This window comes from Coffea arabica, chromosome 7c (genome assembly GCF_036785885.1).
Source record: "Coffea arabica cultivar ET-39 chromosome 7c, Coffea Arabica ET-39 HiFi, whole genome shotgun sequence".
Taxonomy (NCBI): domain Eukaryota; kingdom Viridiplantae; phylum Streptophyta; class Magnoliopsida; order Gentianales; family Rubiaceae; genus Coffea; species Coffea arabica.
Genome location: NC_092322.1, coordinates 8,937,615 through 8,960,857, shown reverse-complemented (window position 1 = coordinate 8,960,857; position 23,243 = coordinate 8,937,615). Strand labels below are relative to the sequence as shown.

At 35.2% G+C, this 23,243-nt stretch overlaps 4 protein-coding genes and 1 long non-coding RNA gene across 9 annotated transcripts; 2 read left to right on the top strand and 3 right to left on the bottom strand.

Moving 5' to 3' along the window:
- Nucleotides 1-160: 160 nt before the first annotated feature.
- Nucleotides 161-1,502, bottom strand: LOC140010266 (uncharacterized). Its single transcript, XR_011817570.1, has 3 exons — nt 1,313-1,502; nt 762-893; nt 161-355 (listed from the first exon to the last, which is right to left on the bottom strand). It is a non-coding gene; the product is annotated as an uncharacterized lncRNA (long non-coding RNA).
- An 887-nt stretch (nt 1,503-2,389) lies between these two features.
- On the top strand, nt 2,390-3,411 carry LOC113699487 (uncharacterized). The gene is made up of 3 exons (XM_027219856.1): nt 2,390-2,804; nt 3,032-3,073; nt 3,158-3,411. Exons 1-3 carry the CDS (start codon nt 2,390-2,392, stop codon nt 3,409-3,411), a joined length of 711 nt encoding a protein of 236 aa, XP_027075657.1.
- Nucleotides 3,412-3,585: 174 nt separating this feature from the next.
- Nucleotides 3,586-10,536, bottom strand: LOC113700041 (nibrin homolog). Of its 4 annotated transcripts, none has more exons than XM_027220463.2 (14): nt 10,288-10,533; nt 9,836-9,889; nt 9,438-9,702; nt 8,977-9,065; nt 8,178-8,308; nt 7,780-7,826; nt 7,547-7,655; nt 7,011-7,097; nt 6,608-6,779; nt 4,896-5,326; nt 4,343-4,404; nt 4,150-4,252; nt 4,006-4,066; nt 3,586-3,795 (listed from the first exon to the last, which is right to left on the bottom strand). In XM_027220463.2, exons 1-13 carry the CDS (start codon nt 10,322-10,324, stop codon nt 4,013-4,015), a joined length of 1,641 nt encoding a protein of 546 aa, XP_027076264.1. In that variant the 5' UTR covers nt 10,325-10,533; the 3' UTR covers nt 3,586-3,795; nt 4,006-4,012. The 4 variants fall into 4 exon arrangements, with proteins under 4 accessions (XP_027076264.1, XP_027076262.1, XP_027076263.1 ...); XM_027220461.2 differs by having other exon boundaries at nt 4,821-5,326; nt 10,288-10,528; XM_027220462.2 differs by having other exon boundaries at nt 4,153-4,252; nt 4,821-5,326; nt 10,288-10,525.
- Nucleotides 10,537-11,338: 802 nt separating this feature from the next.
- On the top strand, nt 11,339-15,979 carry LOC113698202 (protein ROOT PRIMORDIUM DEFECTIVE 1-like). Of its 2 annotated transcripts, none has more exons than XM_027217917.2 (2): nt 11,339-12,946; nt 15,139-15,979. In XM_027217917.2, the coding sequence occupies exon 1, from the start codon at nt 11,477-11,479 to the stop codon at nt 12,746-12,748; it is 1,272 nt and encodes a 423-aa protein (XP_027073718.1). In that variant the 5' UTR covers nt 11,339-11,476; the 3' UTR covers nt 12,749-12,946; nt 15,139-15,979. The 2 variants fall into 2 exon arrangements, with proteins under 2 accessions (XP_027073718.1, XP_027073717.1); XM_027217916.2 differs by having other exon boundaries at nt 15,096-15,979.
- An 811-nt stretch (nt 15,980-16,790) lies between these two features.
- Nucleotides 16,791-17,732, bottom strand: LOC113697832 (uncharacterized). The gene is made up of 2 exons (XM_027217421.2): nt 17,380-17,732; nt 16,791-17,276 (listed from the first exon to the last, which is right to left on the bottom strand). Exons 1-2 carry the CDS (start codon nt 17,627-17,629, stop codon nt 17,086-17,088), a joined length of 441 nt encoding a protein of 146 aa, XP_027073222.1. The 5' UTR covers nt 17,630-17,732; the 3' UTR covers nt 16,791-17,085.
- Between the last annotated feature and the right edge of the window lie 5,511 nt (nt 17,733-23,243).

Sequence of the window (23,243 nt, the reverse complement as noted above, 5' to 3'; positions counted from 1 at the left end):
TATTCTGTGACAGCCCCACCTCCCCCTAAGGCGAACCAAAGGGTTCGACGGACCGCCTGCCCAATTTTCGGCGGGACTTAGTCGTTCACTACAGTTCTCAATTAAATTACAATATAAATTTTAAATATATATCAAATGTTCCACAAATTCAATTGCACTACAAACTAAAACCTCAAGAGATAAAAGCAATACTAATTTCCCGAATAAAACAAAGGTCCTCAATTCTCACATAAGTACAAGTACAATCGCAGTTTCAACTATCACACAAGCTAAAACTAAAACTCCAATTGCACAGTGGATCATCCAACCATTCACACGGAGAACTTTAATACAAATGTTTCCTTCACCTCGAGCCCTGTGGAGGGGAATAAAAATAGTTTTGAGGTGAGTTAGAAACTCAGCGAGTAACGAGTAAAATCAGTAATCAAATATATTTCACAATAATGCATTTCGATGATGTCATGATTCCGAGATCAAATGTACGTATTTTTGCTCTAATGAACTAGCGAAATCATTGCACTTAAACATCCAACGCTCAAATAGATCCTTTAACGTTAAACAGTAAGAGAGAGCCTCTTTTGTACTCCAGATGAACATAAACATGTAGTGGCGATGTTGGTGTTCAGCACAAGACTCCCCAATAATTCATTGAAGCCAAATTATGCCATGAACTCCCATGCAAGCACGCATGATATGCAATTGAGTAAAGAATGCACGAAACAGTTCATAAGTAGTTTTGAAAATAGTTTAGGGTCACTCACCTCCACGGCTCAGGAACCATCCATCATATATCATTGTCTTGCCCAAATCCAAGCCCTAAATCACAACCTCAAAGCAATCAAACCCTTTCAAAGTTCGGACAGTATTTCCCCTTACCTTCTTTATTTTCCACCCTACAATAACAACATCAAATTACATCTTACCAACCACAATTGACATACGGTTGGTAAACAATACAATACATCCAATTAGGACCACAATTCCCCTTCAATCAAGCCAATTAGAAGCTTAAAAGCTAACCATTAGAAAACCCCCAAATTAAACTTTAGGAACCGGAATTTCCGCACAAATCAGAAATTTTTCGCAAATAATCGTATCCAACGTATACTAGCTCCATTTTATACCACAACAAGCTATCATTCCAAGACCAATGAACCATAATCATATAAAATCAGAAAAATGCCCTATAAATCAGAAATTGGTCCAACTTTACTTAAAATCATGAAATCATCCACAATACAACATATTTAACCACTACAAATCACTACTATATCATTATTAAAATCAAAAGGGAACTTTCTTAGCAACTCACCTCAAATTCAAGAAAACTAACACCTTAGAGCTTCCCTTCCAAAATCATTCTGTCAAAAGCTTTAAACCTCCTTAGTGAGCCCTTGTATGGAGTAATTTGTAAATCCACCAGTTAAAATACAAGATTTGGACAAAAATTGAAGATAGAAAATGAAGAGATTTTTTCTTGTTTTTCTCTCCAAAGAGCTGGACAAGGAGGAAGCAAAAATGAAGATATTTTGCAGCAAAAACAAGATATATATGAAGGAAAACAACTAGTCAAAAGTGGCTGCCGGAGCTGCCACGTCGCAATCCGGCCGGAATCTGGCCGGATTTCAGGCCGGATTCAAGGCAGAGACGAAATCATTTTTTTTTCAAAACCAACAACAATCCGGCTAGCAATCCGGCCAAGAACTGGCCGGATTTGGCTCTTTCTCTTTTTGCAAAATTTTTCTTCTTTTTCAAGTGTAAAAGCTGCGCTCCTCTGCTCGTCCAATCAAAGATATACATAAAATGAAACCCCTCCTTCTTTTGGGGCGTCACATATTCAAAGAAACAAGCTAAATTTAAACGATTGACTTCGACTTGTTTGTAATTTATAACCCTAATATGAAACTTTTGCAATGAAAATTTAATTCGAGTGACATTTGTTGATTATTAGGTGGAAGTAGTGTGAACTAGATTTTTTTTTTTTTTAAGAAATAGTATATGTTAGTGATATAGAGGGTGGACACAAAACTAAAATCTTTTGTTGATGGTAAATTTTGAACCATTTTGTCCTCTTGTCAATCTAAATATCATATTAACGACTACTTGACAAAAAGAAGAACAAAAAAGCCCATAAAACGAAAATAGGATGCTTAATGTGAGTATATCGTAATATAAATTTTGTCTTAACATTTGTCTTTAGATTTTTATCTTTGTTCTTAGAAAGTGAGAAAGAGGAAATTACCTAAAATTAAAATCTTTAGTATTAGCTTAATGATATAGTTTTTTGCCCCTTTGACTCGAGTAAATATCAAAAGGCTCTCAAGCATGAATTTACAGCATTGTACATGTTAACTCAATCAAGCCATTTTGGTTATGACCATGACCTTGCATGTTTAACTCAATCAAATGGGACACCATATGGAAGCAAAAAGGTCCGAGAAGATGGCAATTCATCCTTTGGTTTATCAAGCATAATAAGCTGCTTACAAGTGCTGAAAAGGCTAGAAGACATCTTCAAGAGGATGCTTCCTGCAATATTTGTGGGGCTTGCACAGAAACAGCTCTTCACGCTGTTCGGGATTGTGTCTGGATCAAGAAAATATGGAAGGAGCTAGTTGTCTCACCCAAATGGGAGCAATTCTTTGAAATGCCACTTGAGGAATGGGTTGACTGGAATCTAAAGGATGGAAGAGCGGGAAAGCTTCAGACCATCAGTTGGGTAGTTCTTTTTAAATTAGTGGTCTATTTTGCTTGGAGTGGGAGGAATGAGTTCTGCATCAAAGGTGATGACAAGAAAACTCCAGGTCAGGACTAAAGAACTGGTAGCACAGGCAGAACAAGCGCACGCAGCTTTGTCCTCCAAAAGTAACCAGCAGCAAATGGAACTTTAGTTTTATCAGTTGGAGGCTTGGAGCAAGCCACCAGAGGAATGGCATATGGAACTTTTGTTTATCGGTTGGGGTCAAGCCACCAGAGGAATGGATAAAAGTCAATGTTGACGGAGCCTCAACTGACAACCTGGGGCTTGCAGGTGCTAGAGGGCTTCTACGAGATATTCTAGGAAGATGGCAAGGTAGTTTCTGTACTAAAGTAGGAATTGCTAGCAAAGGAATGTAGCAGCAGAATTATTGCGTTCAGAATCTGACATGGGATTTAGGATATCAACGAGTCATCTTAGAATTGGATTCAGTGACCAGTATATCCCTTGTTCGAGGGAACGTACAGGACAGCACCCACCATAACCTCATTGCCCAAGTCAAGCAGGCTCTTCGCAGAGACGGGGAGTCTAAAATATCCCGTACATGGAGGGAAGGGAACGTTTGTGCAGATTATCTGGCAAAGAAGAGCATCAACATGGATTTGGTCTTCCAGAGACTACGGAACCCACCAGATGAGCTGATTGAGGGGTGACCAACCCAAGATTTGTTGCTTGCAACAGATAGGGCATTAGGCCGTCCCAAAAAAAAAAATATATATTCAATCAAGAAAGTTGTCTCACTATTTGATTTCTACTCCCGTTGAGTTAATCTGATCGGATGGAGTTACTTATTGAAAGTTTAAGTTGAATGGTGAGAAATATTGAACTTCAAGAAAATAATGAACTACTACATTACTACATATAAAGCTATTTCCATCCCATCATTCACAAATCATTCTCATCAATATACTACCTCTCTTGAACTCTACAATTATACCAACTCATTGCGAATATAAACTCCTCATATTATACGGGGAGAAAATACCGTCCGATCGAGTTTGTAGAGTTTGCCAAAAATGTCATCAGAAGGCAGAGACCTGCGGAGAAATGAGGATGAAAGAACCAAAATGAGAAGATATGGAAATACAAAATGCAGCATTTCGAGATACGAATATTACATCCCAGCTACGATTAAGAATAAAATCTGTAGACGAATTACTAAGATACAACTAGCATAATATCCCTCGCCAAGCTCTGAGCATTGAGCAACATGCCCAGAATTTACACATTCTAAAGTAGAAAATTACCAGGAAGTCAAGTATAAGCAAAAAGTCCAGTGCGAGAGCCAGCTGCATTCCGTCTTCTCCCCTACATCAATTAACAAAATACACAATATTTTCAGCAAAACCTCCTGGCAGTACATGTAGGATTGAGGGTACAAAATTACACACCACCTCATATTTAAATAAGTCCTCTGCTAAGGCTTCCATTTGTTTTCTCTTTTTCTCTTCTTTCAGATATTCAGCTACTTCCTCATTTCCATAGTCCGATTCTCTAACAGAATAGCAATTATTGTGGAAAATCATACACAAACTGTACACGATATGTATTCTAGCCAAATCCTTCAGAGGACAGAAATCATACTTGTAAGGATCCTTTGAGAATGGAATGAGACTGCTGAAACTATTTCCAGACGGAGTCTCCCTCTAGAGAATTGCATAATGGTCAAGGAAGAGGATTAGCAAGAGAGAGAATTTAAGGAACATAATAATGAAAACACTCAAGGGTGCAGACAACCCCAGAAAACATCTTGAAGAAAGATTCTGACATAGGCCAAAAAAAAAAAAAAAAAAAAAAAAAATTCTGTAGACAATTCAATTACTTTCCTAGGCCTGGATAACCCACACCACAACCTACCTTCCCAAATGGCAGGTCAAAGTTACAACATGATACCACCATTATATAAAGAAGAATGCTCTCCAATCTACCAAATCCATTGTAGTATAAAAACTTGTTTCATCGCAACAGATATTAGAATCTGTTGAAAACTTCTTATCCACAAGTTTCAGTTTCAGTAATTACTATAAGTTCTCATAATCCAACCTAGATCAGAATCAATTACCTTTCGGAAACATTTAAAATTTATGACAGCATCATTTGTAGAAGAATGAACTGATGCTGATAGAGAATCTCTTACGATAAGATCTTGGCTGTATATAACATCCACGTTCCCACATTCTGACTCTTCAACTTTTTCTAATCTCGATCCTGTTCTACCATCTCTGTTCCTCAAGCCAGTGAAAGAAGCACCTTCAGACCATTTAATGGACACATTATTGCATGGTATCTCCTCTTTGATCTCATGTTCAATGGCATTTACACTAGCCAGAGTAATATTTCCCTTCCTATCAGTTTCAGTAGATTCTATTACATTGATTGCAGTTTCTTCTCCGCTATCATGCTGAGTGGATTCTATCATATGTAGATCTGTCATCTCTTTGCTGTCATGCTCAGAGGATTCTACTGAATAGACAGCAGTAGAGGTGTGAACGGCTGTGGCAGTTTCCACTTCTTCATCAGATTCTGCCACCACTGTCTCATCTGTGGAGCATGAAGAAGTGACAAGCACTGCAAAAGGAACAAAATATACAATAAAAAAGCTGAAAGTGCAAAAGATTACTCTTTCTTTGTAAATAAGGCTGAAAGTGCAAAAGATTACTCTTCCTTTGCAAAATTTATTAATATTTTATTTTATGCAAATGTAAAATTTCAATAAGGCCAAATGCATAATACAATTAAGACATGAACACAAAGTAATCCTTCCAAGTAGGCTAAAGGAAAAAGTTAATTGAGAGAACTTAAATGCTTCTGATGACAGCATCCATCACAGAGAAAATTTCTCCACTCACTTTGCATAAGCTCAAAAGTTCTTTCTTTCTTCAGTACTGGAGAAGATACATTGAATATCCACTGTTGTTGTCATGAGTCAAGTAAAAACTATTAGCACTAAAAACCAAGGACACCAACGAGAAGAATGTGGAAAGTTACAAAACTAAAACTAGACTAAGAGGTTTGAAAGATTGGGTTGTTTGGTTGGAAGGTCTGAAGAAGAAACTAGAGGAGGAGGAGTAGAACAAGAGTGGAGGAAGTTCAGAAAATAAATGCAAAAACTGTCTTGGAGAAAGAAGAAGAAAGAAGAAGTCAATTTCTTAGAAATCGATTTCATTAGTTTGGGAACACCAATAAAACCAACCATACATCTAAAATTTCCAATAGAAATATCAATATTGTAAACAAAGCCAGATATCAGATATATAATAAATCTAATTCCACATGGTTTTTCAATTAAGGCACTTTGTTTTGCAGCCGTTTTCTGTTGTTAGTACTCCTATTGTCTCATATGCCCCTTGGCCACCTACATGAATTCTGCAGGAGTTGAAAATACTTGCTGCACCCAAAACCCATTTGAACTGTTAAAGAATGAAAGAAATTCAGAAAATGTCTTTCCTGCAATGAGAAAATTGACCCCGTTTAGTATCCTGGGGATTAGATCCTAATTTTGACTAGGTGGTCATGTGCTAAGGGTGACATCTTGCCCTGTCAAATGGCATATACCCTGCACATCACCTGATTTTCTGCAAATCCACTCGCAGGCAACAAGAATATTATTTTCCCTCAACATTATTTTCCTTTAACCCTTCTTTTCGTTGAAGGACCACCAATATGCATCATCAAATAAACATCATCAAATTATTTTTTATCTATTTTGTTTAAAAAATGAAGAGAAATAGTTCTTGAAAAGAGGAAACGACAAGAAATTCATGCTTTGAAATTTTCCATGTGAAACAGTTAACTGGGACACAAAAACAAGGCAATGCTGCCCAACCCGACAGTAAGGCAGCTACTTACCAGGAGGTGATACAATGATAAAAGGATCCAGATGTCCGGATAAGACGACTGAAATCAAATCCATCTCATTTACACTAGGCAGTGACCTAATGCTCTGAGAGCCGTTTGAACTGCTGGTTGCTCCAGTAGGAATTACCCTTACCACATGTCTAATTCCTTCTTCCTCCAATACCTGTGAGCATCATCCCATTGATCAACAATGAAGAAATGATTGAACCCTCATTAAAAGTTTTTACCTTGTAGTGTTCTCTAGATACATTGACTACCTCTAACTACAAGGTCAATAGTAGCTATGTTAATGCAACTATCTTGCATTGAGGAGTAACTAGGCATAATATACCTAGAAAATGTAAACAACCAGTCATGTTATCTTGGCTATCAAGCAGTAGGTAAAGGAACATACTTGGCTATCAATGCAGAAACCTTCCAGGGAAGCAACTTTTGCACCACCCACTTCCAGTAGTGGTTGCAACTTGTCCTTGTGTCTATACTGTAAGGCAGAAGAAACGTAAGCCACAGTTGAGGGTCAAGCATCTACCAAGCTTGTCCAAAATTTTGTAAAAATGGAGTGAGACAGCAGATAACAGTTATAACAGCAGTAATTACAGCTGTAACAGTAGTAGCAGAGTACAACAAAAAATTGTGCTGTGCAGCTATTAGTTTGAGATAACATTCATTTCTCTCTGCTAAACATGCATTTTATTGCATTTTGTGAACCACCTGAATGGATAATGTCCATTCATAATTTACTAGAATCATGGGTTCCAAGAAGCTGGTTGTTAATATGCTGAAAGTGCCACTGGAGCTATAGCACTTGCTTGACTACTCAGACACAATGGACATCGACCTACTTGTTCACCCCAGGCAAACAAACGTAACAGATAGGAAAGAAAACTCAAATTATCACATGAGATTTCTGAAGTGAAACAGGAATAAGACCTTATTTCTTGACTCCAACAAAAAGGTATATCCATTCAAACAATTTTCTCGAGATTGAGGGTCTGCAACTCTGACAGATGCCTCTTCCAGCAAAAGTGTCGGAGAATAACTGAGAAAAAGGACACAGCTTATGCAATAAGCTTGCCAAAAGAAAGCTTCCACTATAAGCAGAAACAACAACACCATGCTCTAGCAATGGTCCCACAAAGAAATGAAATCCATGCATTACTTACGACAAATAGCTTGGAATTTCCGTGCATATGTTTTTCCCTGCAATAAACTTTGAAAGACGAGTATTCAGTTATCAAAATGTTTGAGTCATTATGTTTAGAAATAAAGTATCTACTAGATTCAGAACCACATACAATAGGTAGCAAGCGCAGCCAATCAAAAAGTAGAACTTATTGTAAACCATAAAACTCCAACTAAAGCTAAAGATGGGCTGCCATTATTGCAAGGCAGAGCTTCAAGGAACCTAGTGAGTATCAATACTAGTGGAGACTATAACTGGATATTTAAACTTCCGAATCCAAGCAGTACAATATCCATACTTAGTCCTCACACTCATAAAAAAAAAATCACTTCAGAAGTGAATCAATCTAGAAATGATACAGGAATGATGTAAATATACCTCAATCCAGTCAAAGGAGATGAAAGGTTTTTTAGCCACAATAGCATCAATTAACTCTTCCTTCAAAGGAACCAAATCATCAATCAGCACATGTGTGCACTTTAAACTCCACTCTTGAGCAACAAAAGCACCTGATTCAAAAAGCACGACTTACTCAAAATACAGAATATCTGAAAAAAGTCTCATTACAAATTTATTTGCAGATTTAAACCAGTCAAGAAATGTCAAAATAGATAAGAACGGACAAATAAAACAAAAATGACACTTCAATAAACATCCAAAACGACACACAAAAACTATTCAGTACTGAAGTCTGAAGATTCTGAATTATTTATCGTTTCACTTTCAACAGTTTCAGAAATTCTATTATCCTTTTTCCAGTCAATTTTTCATACAAAGCCACCACAACCTCAGACAATAAATGACCACTACTAATATCAGCCTTAGCAATAACACATTTTACAACAAAGTATATGTGGTTTGAACTTATTAGACAGGGGATTCAATATTTAATCTCCTTGGGAAAAGTTACTACTACACATTTAGCATGCCCAACTCTTTTTTCAGAGGATATTGTAATTGCAATACTGAAGAGGCCAGAAAGTCCTAAAGAAGGCAATTTCTTTCTTAAGCTATAACTGTTGGCCGCAAAAGTCAAATTATTCATTTATATGAAGGGTACTGAACAACGATAATACAAAGGTAAGTAACATGCAGTAAGGAGAAGGAAAATCTTTGCATATGACAGGAATGCCTAGAAAAGAGTTTAAGCAGAGTTGGTACATTAAAAGATACAAACCTATTGACAATATCTTCTGTCGAAGTGGTTCCCTGACTTGCAAATCCTTTGAACAGCAATACAAAATTATGAAGGGAACATAACCAAATCTGCCAGGCAACAGTAAGTTCATCAAGACAGGCAAACAGCATCAGAAGGCTTGGATCCTTTTGTGCTTCTAAGTAATCTCAAAATACACATACTGCTATTAATGTGTCAAATTCATTTAAGTGTCATGTCCTTAGTGGTATAAGACCAAATTTATACACAAAAAGCGATACCACATAACCATAAAGAAAAAAAGGCAATGCCAGTCAATGATCTCCTCTAACCAGACTAACATGCAGCATGCCATAAATCCAGCTTCATGCCTGAGTTGTATGTCTGCCAAGTCCCAATTCATAATTGACCAATCTTATGGTTCTCTACCAAGTCCTCCCCAAAAGAACAAATGGAAATGGACTATAGTCCAGTTCAATTACCTATAGGTTGCATTTCCAGTTCCAAAAGAAACCAGGTCCCCATCCTTGAGCATTGTCTCTTTTTCTGGAAACTCGTGAACCTTCTCCTTTGACCCCAGATTCTTCTTGACAAATGTTCCATACTTAGAGCAGTCCCTTATCCGAACTTTCGAGGATATATCTGAAGATTGTCTCTGTGGATTATCGAAGCAAACCATTTCATCTATCACAATCTCCGCATGTATCCTCGAGACACCTTTGTCTTTGTTTATGATTATATCACATCCTACATAAACGCATTCAAAAATAGAGGCATGAGGCACTCAACATCATAAGCTTAACACATCAAAAACTGAATATAGTTTCTGGTATAAATAATATCAAGAAGAGCACTACAACTCTCCAATGATCAATAATACCTTTGCGACCAACTTTGTAAGTTCCTTTGCTGAAAAAGTAGTATCTATCTTCACCTGTAACAAAAACAGCTACAACTGCGTTAGCCAAATCTAGGATTTTAGATGACAATTCTTTTCTTCTTTAACTCGTATTGTACAAAATGTTAACTTCTAACTTCCCAATACAGCTCAGAAGGATAAAAAATCTATATACAACCAATCCATCATACTCCCTGCTATTTTTCAACTTCAATTTGAAGAAATACAACACAAACTATTATTGAATTTTCTTTAGACCAAAAAACTGTCCCATGCCATCCAATAACACATTAGCATCAGTGCAGCATATTCCCCACTCCGTGTTTAACATATTTTACATAAGAAAAATTAAACCACAATACCGCATGGTAAAAGAAGCTTCAATAATGTTAAGTAAATTTCAGAGGTTGGATAATATAGATGAAAAATGGAACCTGGGAGAGGGTCGACGGGAAAGAGACCCCACACCATTTCTTGATGGTTTTCCTGAGTTGCTGATGCTTGACAGCGCCCCCCACTTGAAGAAGTTGAGGTCCGGCTGCCACCACGGTCTCGGCCGTGTAACGGGGACGTTTTGGCTTTTCTTATTAATTAACGGGGAATTTTGCAAGTTTATATTTCCTTTTTACCCTTTTTGTATCCCCAAGCAAATCTCTTTTTATGAGTTTAAAATGCAACTATTTACCTAAAACCAAAAAAAATCATCAAATCCAGCTAAATTTTATTATTGTCTAATTTATTTTCTGAGCCAATTACTAATAGCTCCATAAGTTTTACACCCTCTTGTCCTCCTGAATCCACACATAAGAAGAAAACCAACATGTTAATATTTAATAAATTTTTTAAACCTTTCGTAATTCTGAATTAATGGTTTCACACACCATAAGCAATTTACCCCCATCACTATTCTTTTAATCATTTTTTTCATTAGTTTATCTTTAAATACTTTCAATTAGATTATCTGGTTTCATGCGTTTATTATTATTTAAAGATGCTTAAAATAATGCAAATTATTAAAAATAACATGGAATAAATTTTTAAAATTTAAGAAATAATTGAAAGAACAGTGTCATGGCAATATGAAATTATAATGGCACAAAAGCTATCGAACTGAACTTTGGATCCAGCGCATAAAGGAACAAAAGCTATCTTTGAAGAAGAAAAAAAAACCACATAGAATATTATGGTTGGTGTTTAAGCCTTCACAATTTGCCCTTTAAATTTTTTTTTTTTTTGGGTAAATCTCAATCAAATTAATTACTTATTAAACTCGAGCATTAAAAGCTATAATTTCATTTGGGCTTTCATCAGATTCGTAGACAAACGACTCTCCAATGTACTTTTGGGCTTTTATTAGATTCAGTGAGAACAAAAACAACTCTTCACAAATTGGGCCACGCTCGATTCAAATGTGCAGTAGCTGGAATTTCCTTTCACCCATATTTACACTGATTAAAGTCGTTATCAGCTATCAGCGCCTTTATGCCCCCACCCCTTCTCTTACCAACACATGCAGGGAAATTAGATAGGCCTTTTTAATCACATATTTATTAAGGATTAATTTGAATTTAAAGGCGTCCTCCGAGACTAACAATTACTCCTCCGCCTTCGGCCACCCCAACAATGGCCACCGCAACTATCAAAAGACTCACTGCCACCCTCAAACCAACCATTACCTCTGCCACTATCATCCGCCGCAAAACCACCTCAGCAGAATATGTAGCCTCCAGAGCTCGAGACCCGACTTTCGAAAAGCTCATGGACAAGTACAGAAACCTCCTCAAAGTCATCTCCATCCAAGACCTCATCCTCGCCACCGCCACTCCCGCTTCAGAATCAAACAACCCTCCCTCCGTTCCCCTCGGCTTTCTCAACCGCCTGTCCCAGAAACTCCATCTCAACCGCGGCGCCACCGCCTTCCTACGCAAATACCCGCACATTTTCCACATTTTCAACCACCCCACCAAATTTGAACCCTTTTGCACCCTCCAGTTGGCTGCCCTGGAAATCTTTGATCATGAATCACAAGCGATCAATGCTTCAATCCCACTTGTGGTTGACAGATTGGTGCGACTTCTGTCGATTTCTCTCACCAAGACACTACCTTTGAGGGCCATTTTCAAAGTATGGAAAGAGCTTGGACTGCCTGACGACTTTGAGAGCTCGGTAATTGCGAAAAACCCGAATCTGTTTGCTCTTGATGATGGCAATGAACCTAATACTCATGTTTTAAAGCTAGTTAGCGAGGTAGATAAGAGTAGTTTAATTGCTTCTGTTGAGGATTGGAGATTAACGGAGTGTTGCAGAGAGGATTGTGATGTGGATAGAACCGTGATTCGGTATAGTTTTAAGCATAACTATCCTCCAGGGATGAGGTTGAGGAAGAGTTTTAAGGCTAAGGTTAAGGAGTGGCAGAGTTTGCCTTATATTGGCCCGTATGAGGAGATGCCGATTGAGGGGACGAGGAGGAGTAAATTTGGGATGAAGAAAATGGAGAAGCGGGCTGCTGGGATTGTTCATGAGTTTTTGAGTTTGACTGTGGAGAAGATGGTGGAGGTTGAGAAGATTAGTCAGTTTAGGAAGTGGTTTGGGATTGATTTGAATATCCGGGATTTGTTTTTGGATCATCCAGGGATGTTTTATTTGTCGACGAAAGGGAAGAGGCACACGGTGTTTCTACGAGAGGCTTATGAAAGAGGATGCTTGATACAGCCGAACCCTGTTTATGAGGCAAGGAGGAACCTTCTTAATCTTGTTAACGTGGGACGCCGTGGAATGTTAAGAAGGAATGCTAAGTTGAAGAATGTGGGTCAGAGTGAAGGGGATGGATTGGAAGAGGTGGAGAATTATGAAGATGAGGAACTAGAAGAGGCAGAGAGTAATGAAGAGGATTAGTTCAGGTAATTGTCATTTGGATGCTGAAATCAAGGATTTGAGACATAGGATAACAAAAAGCAAGATGTGTGAAATATAAACGTCATCTTTTTAATGTGGCTGTATGAGGAACATCTCATCCTCAGTCGAACTGGGAGGAACCAGCTAAGAGCAATTGACTCCTTAATGTGATTGCAACATCAGTCCTGAATTCACGAGGTTAGAAACTTGAATGCATTTCTTCTTTCATGTTCAAACAATTGAATTTTGAATTAGCTTCTATATAACCCTTCCCTACCGTGGTTAAGTTCTTGTGACACCTGTTTATGAATTTAACTATGTTAGTCAGTGCGGAGATATGTTAGTGAAGTCTATAAATTGAACACCTTCTTGACTCATGCTCAGAAAATGCTCTTACATATTCTAGTCCATAGATTTAACGAACATTTTCTCTGCAAGCTGAAATTTTTCTTCTTTGTTTGTTTGCATAAAGGAGATGTTATCTAACTTAAGTGACCAAGTGCCGCATTGTTTGCCCGTATGTAAAAGTTAATTCATCTATTTCGTGGTATGTAGTTTACAAAAATACAGGTGTTCAAGTGGATTGGAACGTGTTCTCTTTGTACACTGCTGTTGCTTCTTTAAGACGCTTTTATTTGCCTATGTCGTAAACAATTTTTCTTATAAGTCAAGGACATGTTGCAATGTTCTGCTTCCTGGTTTGCTAGTCTTGTGGGGCATGCTATTTTTTTCCGTATCTAGTGATATCATGTTCCATAGGTAATGGAATGATGCCACCTTGTTCTCTGTGTCATTGCTGATATAGCAGCAAGAATACAGTTACTTTCATAAAATCCCAACTGAGACATGGGGCCTAAGACATATAAATCATATTGGTTGCTGAGACATGTTTTTTCCGGATCTGGTGGTATTATGTTCCATAGGTGATGGAATGATGCCTCCTTGTTCTCTGTGTCATACAGCAGCAAGAGTACAGTTACATTCATAAAATCCCAACTGAGAGCTCAGATGGGGAAATTCAGTGACAAAGCTTCACTGTGACATGTCGGATGCAGTATACATAGTATAAATACAATTCCTTGGTTGTTCTGCTTCTAAAATGAACAGGCCTATTGATTTATCTTTAAAAGATTTCTTGATCACTGGTAAATGCACCCTTATGCTAAGTTATATGTTTCTACCAAGCTTTAATGATTTTCATTAGCAAGAGGCTTTCGACAATTCCACTCAGGATAAATTACGTACTTTTTTCCATAATATGCTTAGAATTTAAAGTAAGCGAACGGTAGGGTGGCAAGACCTCCCCCCCCCCCAAAAAAATAATGTTCTTTGTTGTTTAAAAGTTTTTGATAATTTAAGGGGACATAACTCTTATGGAAGCCCTATGCATTGAGGTGCTGTAAAATGTTGAACAATAGCAGGACCGGGATGGATGTTGTCTGGATGGAAATCCTTTTGCCTCCCTATCAAATCTTTTCAGCTCTAGCCTTCTGAGAAAATGCAGTGATCTGATAAAAGTATCACCTAGGAATTAACATAATTCAGTTTGAAAGTGATAATATCTGAGGAGTTTTTACTTTGTGTTCCTCAGCAGAGATTTAAAAAAAACTGGCCCTTTGTTTGGGGAGTAGGTTCCTGCATGGTCTCTATTTGTGCATCGATGGAATTTTATTTGACCATGGAAAGGAGATGTTTATCTACATTTTTATGTGAATGTAGATTAATGGACCTAGCTTTCTTCTTATCCGGGTGATTGGTTGGATGACTGTCAAGGTTTTAGTTGAATGAAAAATTGAATTACCTCAGGCCTTTCATAGTAATCTTAATCCTTTTTGTTTCATCTCTTTTCTTTATTCAACTGAAGCTCAAGTGAACGCGTCTGAACTTCTCTAAGATACATGTAATAAAAATTTGGAGTATTTCTTTCTGGAAGAAGAAATTAATTGTACTTTCGAGATGTTGGTGTAGTGGCTTGGTATCGTTCAGGAAATGAGCACGTTAGTAGAAAGTCATATATTGATTATATAGATATTTTGGGCCGCTTATCAATGAGATAATCTAGATATTTGCTTCTTACCAGTACCACTTCATGTCATCCCCCCAAATTCTATTAAGGGAAAAAAGTTTGGCTTTTGTTCTGAAGTGTCTTAATGCAGCCAATGAGTCAAACTTGGATGTCCAGCTTTAACAAAATTAATCTACTAGAGATTACTGGACAGCGTTTGGTTGCGGCATAAGATACTCTTTTTTTATTTATTTATTTGTTTGTTTGTCTTGATCTGTTGGTAATGTTTCTTGCATATCTTGATGCCATTCTTTATAACTTGTCGACTCTTTTCATAACTAGGTGAATATCTTGATGCATACTGCTGAAATGACTTTTGTATCAGAAAAGGTTCCTAAAATTAAAAAGCTCAAGGAAAAGCACGATGTCCAAGACCAAAGAAACTCTTTGGTATATCTGATTCAAGTGATAAAAAGGCTATGGAGAAGATGCCGTAATCTAAGGGCAAAATGACAATGGAGCCATCTGGAATTTTGCATCATTTGCCCGATGATAAATTCTGATACTTTGAACGCTCAAAGTGGGAGTTTTGATCGTTTGCCAACTAATGCTGGGAAAGGGAGTGACAGTTTTGCCTCCACAGGGAATAGGATGATGCAAAATGTTGTTTTGACCAAACAAGTCATAGAGTTTGCATTACCCTTAGAGAACTCCAAAATTGAATCATTGCTGGCAACTGCGAAGAGTGTGTGATGCATAAAAGCTGAAGACAGTCGGTCTAGTGATGAGGAGAATAGCAAATTTGGAGCTTCATTGACTGAAAATGCCACAGAACTACGTACTAAAAGTATAGACTTGAACAAGGAAAACCACAGTGGTCTTAGTAAGCTTGATACTATTTTATGTCAGTTTATAAAATAGATTGTAAATCAGGAAATATGATCTTTGTACGTGTTGAAGTTAGGTGCTATGAACGATCCCAGTGGTGTCGCGGAAGTGGATGGTGGTACAATCATCAAGCATGTTTACTGCTGTCCAGTGGAAAAGGTAATTGCATTTTTAGTTCTAGAGATTTATAAAGATGTGCCCTGATTTCAGTATCATCTTTCTGAGCTCTTGTTAAAAATGTTAGTGAATGTTAGCTCATTTACATGAAGGTTAATGTAGCATGTGATCCTTATGGGCAAATTAAGCCCCATTAATATGATTTGTTGTTGTTGTACCTATTTTGATCACTTGGAAAGTATGGTTGAAGACGATTTCCTGTGTTAATGCTTTCCCAGCCTTCCCTTGAATCTTCTGCAGACCCCGGGACTTGTACTGGTTTAATGCTGTTCTTGGTTGAGGACCATATTTAGTAGTAGAATAGTTGCATCTTCTTGTTGGCTATAAAACTAGACAAGGCAAATGGGCAGGGCGGACAGGAACTTAAATGGGATTGAAAAATACTGGGTCTATGCCCATGCAGACCCATAGGACTAATGTGTGTGGGACTAAGATACTGCCCAAAAAAATTCCATTTTATCTATTGATCTTTTTTATTCTTTGAAAACCCCCTTTCTCGTTAATCCATATGCTTAATTTTTGCCCTTTTTTATATCATTTATTTTTTTTTTTAATTTTGTAAAAGCTCTGTACTTCTTTTTGCTTGTCATGCAATAATTTTTAAAAATAAGTGTTTTTGTCGAAATAGTTTATTTGATCATTGCAGCGTATCAACTAATTTCTCGTTTCTTTGAAACTTACTGGTTGCCGTGTATTGACGCAAAAACAGAAAAGAATGAAGAAGAAGAAGCCGTGCAAAAGTTGAGATTGACAGTCTTAACTTTCCCTTCTAAGATCTACAGAAAGACAAAATTTGCATCGTGATGCAGAACAAGAGCAAGTCTTTTCTTATTTACCCTTTTTTTATATTAAGATTTAAGAACAAGAGGAAGTGGGAGAGTACATCTCAATATTCACGAAATTTATGGCACATGATTAGGTAGGAATGAGGAAACACTTAAATTTCTTTGATAAAATTAAAGAATTTCCGAATTTTCTTCTGATCAGATCACTGGATCGACCCAATGTTTGTTTTTATTTAAAACATTGATGTACTTTTTTTAACATATAATTTCACTCTAATTAGCCTCATTCATTACATTAAAAACTGCATACCAAAAAACAAAATTTTTTTTTTTGCCATTAAGTGGCATGAACGAGGCTAATTTTGAAGTGAATTTCAGTTTCGACATTTTTATCACGAGCTTGAGAATCACCACTCCACCAGTCCTCGTGAAACCAAATATCAATGCAAGTCGTGATTACGTAAATAAGATGGTGAACGAAATCAACAAAAGCTGGTTTTGAACCGTTGAATTTTTTCAAGACATTCTCGAGCCCTCTCAATGGCCAGATCAATCCTGTTCCTTCTTTCGCTGCAGCCATCCCCAGCAACCCTTTGAGATTTCCGTTTTGGTCCTTCAATATTCTCATCCTCCAGAGAATCTTCTTTCTTCCTCTTCTTGCAAGCTGATGACTCTGTAATCACAACAATATACAACAGAGAAGTTCCCATGAAGAAAAGAAAGAAACCTGCTATAGATCATAAAGGGGTAAAAGAAAGAAAAAACGCAGAACAAACCCCGAGTTGAGGCGGAGGAAATATTTGAGTAACCAGTTGAGTTCTTGTAGTTGTCATGACCGGAAGGAAGAGGCAAGCTTTGTGACTCCAAGCGGGAGATGAAGGATTTAAGTTCATCCTTCAAGTAGTTAAAATTATCTGGTTGTTGAGCTTCCAAAATTTGCAACTCCTCCTTCGCTTGTTCTATCATTTCCTTCGTCTTCGACCCTGATACTGAGCCGTATCCCCATAACGATGATGAACCTTCCATTCCGCCGGCCCTCGTGCTCAGTCTCAGTGGACAGAAACAAGAAACTATGGAGATTGACTTGCTAGAAAATTTAAAGAATGGAGAATGACTTGCAACTTGCAAGTGTGGGTTTTGACCGAAGGGAAAAAAAAATGCCAGGACCCGGAAATTAACCAGTTTGTCACTTTTTACTGCAACAACACCAACTCAAGGAACCTGGAAAGCTTTCTCGCAATAAATACATTTGAAAAAGTTGCTCAGAAGGAGTAACATGAAAAGACATTCTGCTGTTTCTCGACTTTCAAGGTCCCTTTTTGAATGTTTTGTCCCCCCACAAGTAGTACCACTTTGGTCTAGTAGCCCGCTGCCTATGGCTAATAGAAAGTCTCTGTGGAGTGTTATTTTCTGAAATTTTTTTTGTAAAAAAATATATATTGTAATAATTTAATGAATGTAAAACAAAAATGTAATTAAAAAATAAAATTTTTTATAAAAATGACAACTCAAACAAGGATATTTTTTATGGAGAAATTGGTTGATAATACACCAATGCAATAACAACGTTGTAATTTTTTTCAACTATCACGGTGAGTGTGTTTGGATTGTAGATTATTGAAGATAATTTTTTTAAAAAATATTGTAATATTTTTTTTTATATAATGTATATAAAATAAAAAAATAATTAAAAATATATTGATAATATAAGTAAATAAAAATATGCAAATAATTTAGTGTAAAAAAAAAGTTTTTTTATTTATTAAAGACTTCATAAATTGCAGGAGAAAAAAGGTCGACTGCCATTCGGGCCGACAAAAAGTCCGATATCGAGACATGGCTACAATGCAGGCACAATGCAATGTTTTGAAATGGATCAGACCAACTTGTAGACCATTTCATCTGGAATTTTTTCTCATTTTCTCAAATAGGTGAGTTGGATACTGCGTGTGAGTGCATGGCAATTAGAAACTTACTATGCATAGGGAAAAAAAAGACTGAACCAACGCCAAAATTTGGAATTACAATTCCAGGTTTCCTTTTGAGATTTAGAAGATAAAGCAGACTCCACAAGTGCATGGTAGCATCCTGCATACTCTGTAAGTGCTTCTACAGACTTCAAAAGGGTTCGTCTAACGTTAAAATATACGTGGGTGTTAGATTTTTGAAAAAGTAAAATTAATTAGCAAAAGTATATAATTATTATATTTATAATTATAAATAAATATAATAATTACTAGTTGAGTTACATTGTGCTGCGCATAGCCAGTGCCCACTGAAAAGTATTTAATGTATTAATTGATCAAGTAATATATTCGTGGTATCTGCAATCATATTTTTTGAAAAAAATAACAAAACATATAAGTATTTTCATAATTTAGAAGTGACAACGTAGTTGGTGTTTAATAAAAAAAAGAAAAATGTGCATATTTTTTCACGAAAAAAACAATGTTTTTTTCGTCACTTTTTAGTGGTATAAAGGAAAATGTGCATGGTTGTTAAAAAAATATACCAGTTTTGTTAAACTCTAAAGAAGTATTTATTTTAAACTCTTTATTTTTTATAGTATATAAACCATTCAATTATATATGAAAAATTAGTTTTATTTTTATTAGCTTGGAATAGCTCAATAGCATAGTCCTTTTATTTTAATTTTTTTGTTTTTTCATGAGGTTGCACTATTGAATTATATTGTGAAGAAAACAAATGATAGAGAATTGAAAGTTAATTGTTTGGAGATTTTCTTGGCTCACCCTGTGGACATTATATGATAGAAATTTATTTAATTTTCATCTCAAATAAGCTTGCCGCCTATATATCTAAAAATCAGAGACAATATCTAAAAAATAATGGTCAAAGGCTTTAAACTCTAGCAAAGTGCATCACAAAGTTAACAATCCAACAAAAACTAAAAGGAGAACAATTGATAAATTCAAATCCAACAACTCAAAATTGACAATAAAAAAGAATTCATTTAATAAAACAAAATAAACATAAAAGAATTTTGTTTCTCTTATACTTTTTTTTCAAATCCATAGTATATGTTTTGGTAGATTTTTTTTCCTCTAAATCCCAAACAAATAGAAAAAAATCTAAAATACAAATTCAAATGCATGATATAGTTATATTTACTTTCTAAAATAATAAGCTTGCATTTACACTAACAATTTATAGGCTTTTTCACTGATTTTAATACTATAAAACAAATTGTTTAGATCGTTTTCCTTTTTTTTTTTCTCTTTATAGCAAGCGGTTAGACTGCTCTTCTCTTACCATACTTCATATCATATCATTATTCCATGGTCCAAATTTTGCAGCCTGTTTGCATTCTTATAATGGTAGGACAAATGTCAAGGCAGCAAAAGAAATGCAAATTTCACCTCCCATCAGGCCACATGGCAATGCCTAAAGAAGCTACAATAGAGCCAACTGGTTATTATATTATATATATATATATATATTTAGTTAGATTAAAACTAATCTAAGGGTGATGGATTAGACAACACATCAACTTAGTCTCATAATTGAGCTTAATGAAACTGATTAGGCCTAAAGAAAAAGATATGGCCTAGTCCTTTTTAAAGTCAGAAATTATCCCAATGGGTCCTAGTTGACAAAAATACATTTTTGATATCCAAATTTTGACATATGAATGATTTTAATCCCCAATTTTTGGATAATGACAAATCTAGTACCTAATTTTTCAACTATTGAGTATATTTAGTACATCTGGTGGATTTTTCCCAAATTACTATCGAAAAGAGTCATTTAATAGTTACATGTTTAGCAACTATTGTATAAAATTGTCAAAAAAATGTAAGATATCCTTTTGACACTAAGTGTCATGTAAAATATCTTTTTGGCACTAAGTACTAAATTTAAGGACTAATAATTTATCAAATAAAATATTCATTTGACACTAAGTACTAAGTTTAATGACTAATAATTTTATTAAAAGGTTTTTTTACATTTTTTGACATTTTTTAATGCAATAGTTACCGGACACGTGACTGTCACATGACTCTTTCTAATAACAATATGGGACAAACCTGTTAAATGTACTAAATGTGCTCAAAAGTTAAATGTTTGGGTACCGGGTTTATTTTTGTCCAAAATTTAGAGATGAAAAATGTTCATCTGTCAACGTTTGGATACCAAAACTGCATTTTTCTCTATCTTAGTTTGGTCTAAACACATGGGAAGGAGCAAAAGCAATTTGCAAGAGAAAATATATTGAAGTCGTGCCACTTGTCAAATAACCAGTAAGCCACATGACAAGATGAGAAACAAAACACTAAACCTCCTATTTTTCTTATATATGTGCATATGTATAATAGATTTGGTGAAATCTATGTGTAATAAATTTGGTGAAATCTATGTGTAATAATAAATGTCCGTTAGGAAACATCCGTTTAAAAAAAAAGAAAATAAAACTACAAGAATCATAAACCATTGTAGGCAAAAGTAGCTTTTCATTTTTTCGTTTTGGAAGGTAAGTAAAATACTAAATCTTTCAAAAGACAAGACAATCAATTACATTTATTACAATTATGTCGTGGTTGGAGCTCAATTTTAGAAGGTACGTAAAGCACTAAAACTTTCAAAAGATAAGACAATCATTTACATTTATTACAATTATGTCGTAATTGGAGCTAAATTTTAGAAAGTAATTATTAACATTTGTGAGGATATCTGTTAATTATAAATAGGATTATAATACTATGTTTGAACCAGAAGTCTCATGCTTTTGGAAGAAATGAAAAAGAACTAAATTAATTTACAAATAAAACTGCTCAAGACTTGTCAATTTTATATCAAGAATTAATATTAAAGAAGCTCATTTTTTAAAAAGTATATATATATATATAAAGCAGTTTGCAGATGATTGTTGGAAAAATTTTTATATGCCATCTTTGGGGATAATTTAGGTAGGGGAAAAAAAATCAAATGCAAGTAATTATGTCAAATCTACAACATTATAATGTATAGTTGAGTTGGGTTTGACTATTGTGTCATCCCATTTGCGATTGGCTTATATTCCATATGATTATCAAGCTTATCCATTTGCGATTGGCTTATATTCCATATGATTATCAAGCTTTTAAGTGGTGTTTAGACCACTTAAAATAATAGAGGGTCTTAATGCTAAAGATTACTGGTTCAAGATGCACTTAATAATGAACATGATTATAGTGCTCTTCAACTTGATAATAATGAAGACTTTTAATACTAAAAAATGTTGCTTCAAGTGTTTGTGTTCAATCTTTTGTTGTCGATGTTTGGATAGGTTTGATCATTTACTTTCTTTCTTTCTGGAATTTTGAATGTTTAGCTGTTACAATAAAATTTGTGAAATTTCCACTGCAATACCTTCTCAATAGCCATTGTTTGAATATGAAAATTTCGTTATGGAATATATGATACATGCAAATGAATATCCATAGGAACCTTCTTACATTTTCTAACTATATTTCCAAAATCTAATGTTTGTGGCAGCAGGAGGTTAAACTGTGATTAAAGATTATCTATTGTTTGCAACTTCGTGACTAAGGTAGGATCTAAATCTGACATTATAGTTGATACATGTTAATTGTTGATTTGATATGGCTATGATTTTGCTATAATGGTATATTAACAATGGTTATGATGTTTTTGCTATTATTGTTGTGGTATGGTACGATTATCTACTATAATCCTTTTTTTTTAAACTTATACATTCGTTTTCCTTTTATAGTTTGTTGATTTGGCCAATTTACTTATAATTTCATGCATTTCAACTGATTCAATTAAACCAATTACGATGCAATTCTAATTCTACTATTTTTTTATAAATTCATTTGAATAAATATTTTTATCACATAGGTTAAATCTCCTGCACTTAGCATGGGCTTCGAGGGTGTGTTGGATAGCCAAATAATGGCAAAAAATTATTTGCTTATATCACAAATACAATTTCTAACATACCTTTTTATTTTTCTAATTACTTTTTTATCTCACATACATCACATAACAAAAAAGTGCCACAGTAATTATTCCAAATAATATTTCAAATAATCTCCTATCCAAACACAAACGTTTGAACCAGAAATCTAGTGCATTCGAAAAGAAAAAAAAGGACTAAATTCTTTTACAAATAAAACTGGTCAAAACTCTTAAAGTGCAAAATGCATTTAATGACTTTAAATACTTAACCTCTAAACTAATTTTAATGAGTTCCTATTGCACATAAGGAAAACAAATAAATACCAAACAATTCGTATAGATACATTTTACGCCAGGGTTTTTCTAAATAGCACATGTAAAACAAATATTTGGGCAAAACGTTTAAGAGATTAATTTTTATACATTATCAATGTAAAAAATTTTTGTACACAAGTAGGCTTAAATGAATGCTACACCAACACTGTTCAAATTTTGAATTCACTTTTTATCAATGTATTATATATCCATGCTTGTCAGGTAAAAAATCTTTACATTAATAGTGTATTATAAAACATTAATCCAACATTTAAACAATATAAATCCTTAAACTAAACAGGTATGTCAAATTATTCTTTAAGCAAAACATATTAGGAAAAACAATACAAATTATTCTACACATTGTTACTACATTCAATGCATTCTAAACCGATTTAAGATA

Coding starts and splice junctions, on each gene's coding strand:
- LOC113699487 (XM_027219856.1), top strand. CDS start 2,390: ATGTTTAACTCAATCAAATGGGACACCATATGGAAGCAAAAAGGTCCG. Junction 2,805..3,031: donor TGATGACAAGAAAACTCCAG/GTCAGGACTAAA, acceptor TGGGGCTTGCAG/GTGCTAGAGGGCTTCTACGA. Junction 3,074..3,157: donor TATTCTAGGAAGATGGCAAG/GTAGTTTCTGTA, acceptor CATGGGATTTAG/GATATCAACGAGTCATCTTA.
- LOC113700041 (XM_027220461.2), bottom strand. CDS start 10,324: ATGGTGTGGGGTCTCTTTCCCGTCGACCCTCTCCCAG. Junction 7,098..7,546: donor TGTTGGAGTCAAGAAATAAG/GTCTTATTCCTG, acceptor TCTGCCTTACAG/TATAGACACAAGGACAAGTT. Junction 4,405..4,820: donor ATTTTAAATGTTTCCGAAAG/GTAATTGATTCT, acceptor GCAATTCTCTAG/AGGGAGACTCCGTCTGGAAA.
- LOC113698202 (XM_027217917.2), top strand. CDS start 11,477: ATGGCCACCGCAACTATCAAAAGACTCACTGCCACCCTCAAACCAACC.
- LOC113697832 (XM_027217421.2), bottom strand. CDS start 17,629: ATGGAAGGTTCATCATCGTTATGGGGATACGGCTCAGTATCAGGGTCG. Junction 17,277..17,379: donor TTCCTCCGCCTCAACTCGGG/GTTTGTTCTGCG, acceptor TTGTGATTACAG/AGTCATCAGCTTGCAAGAAG.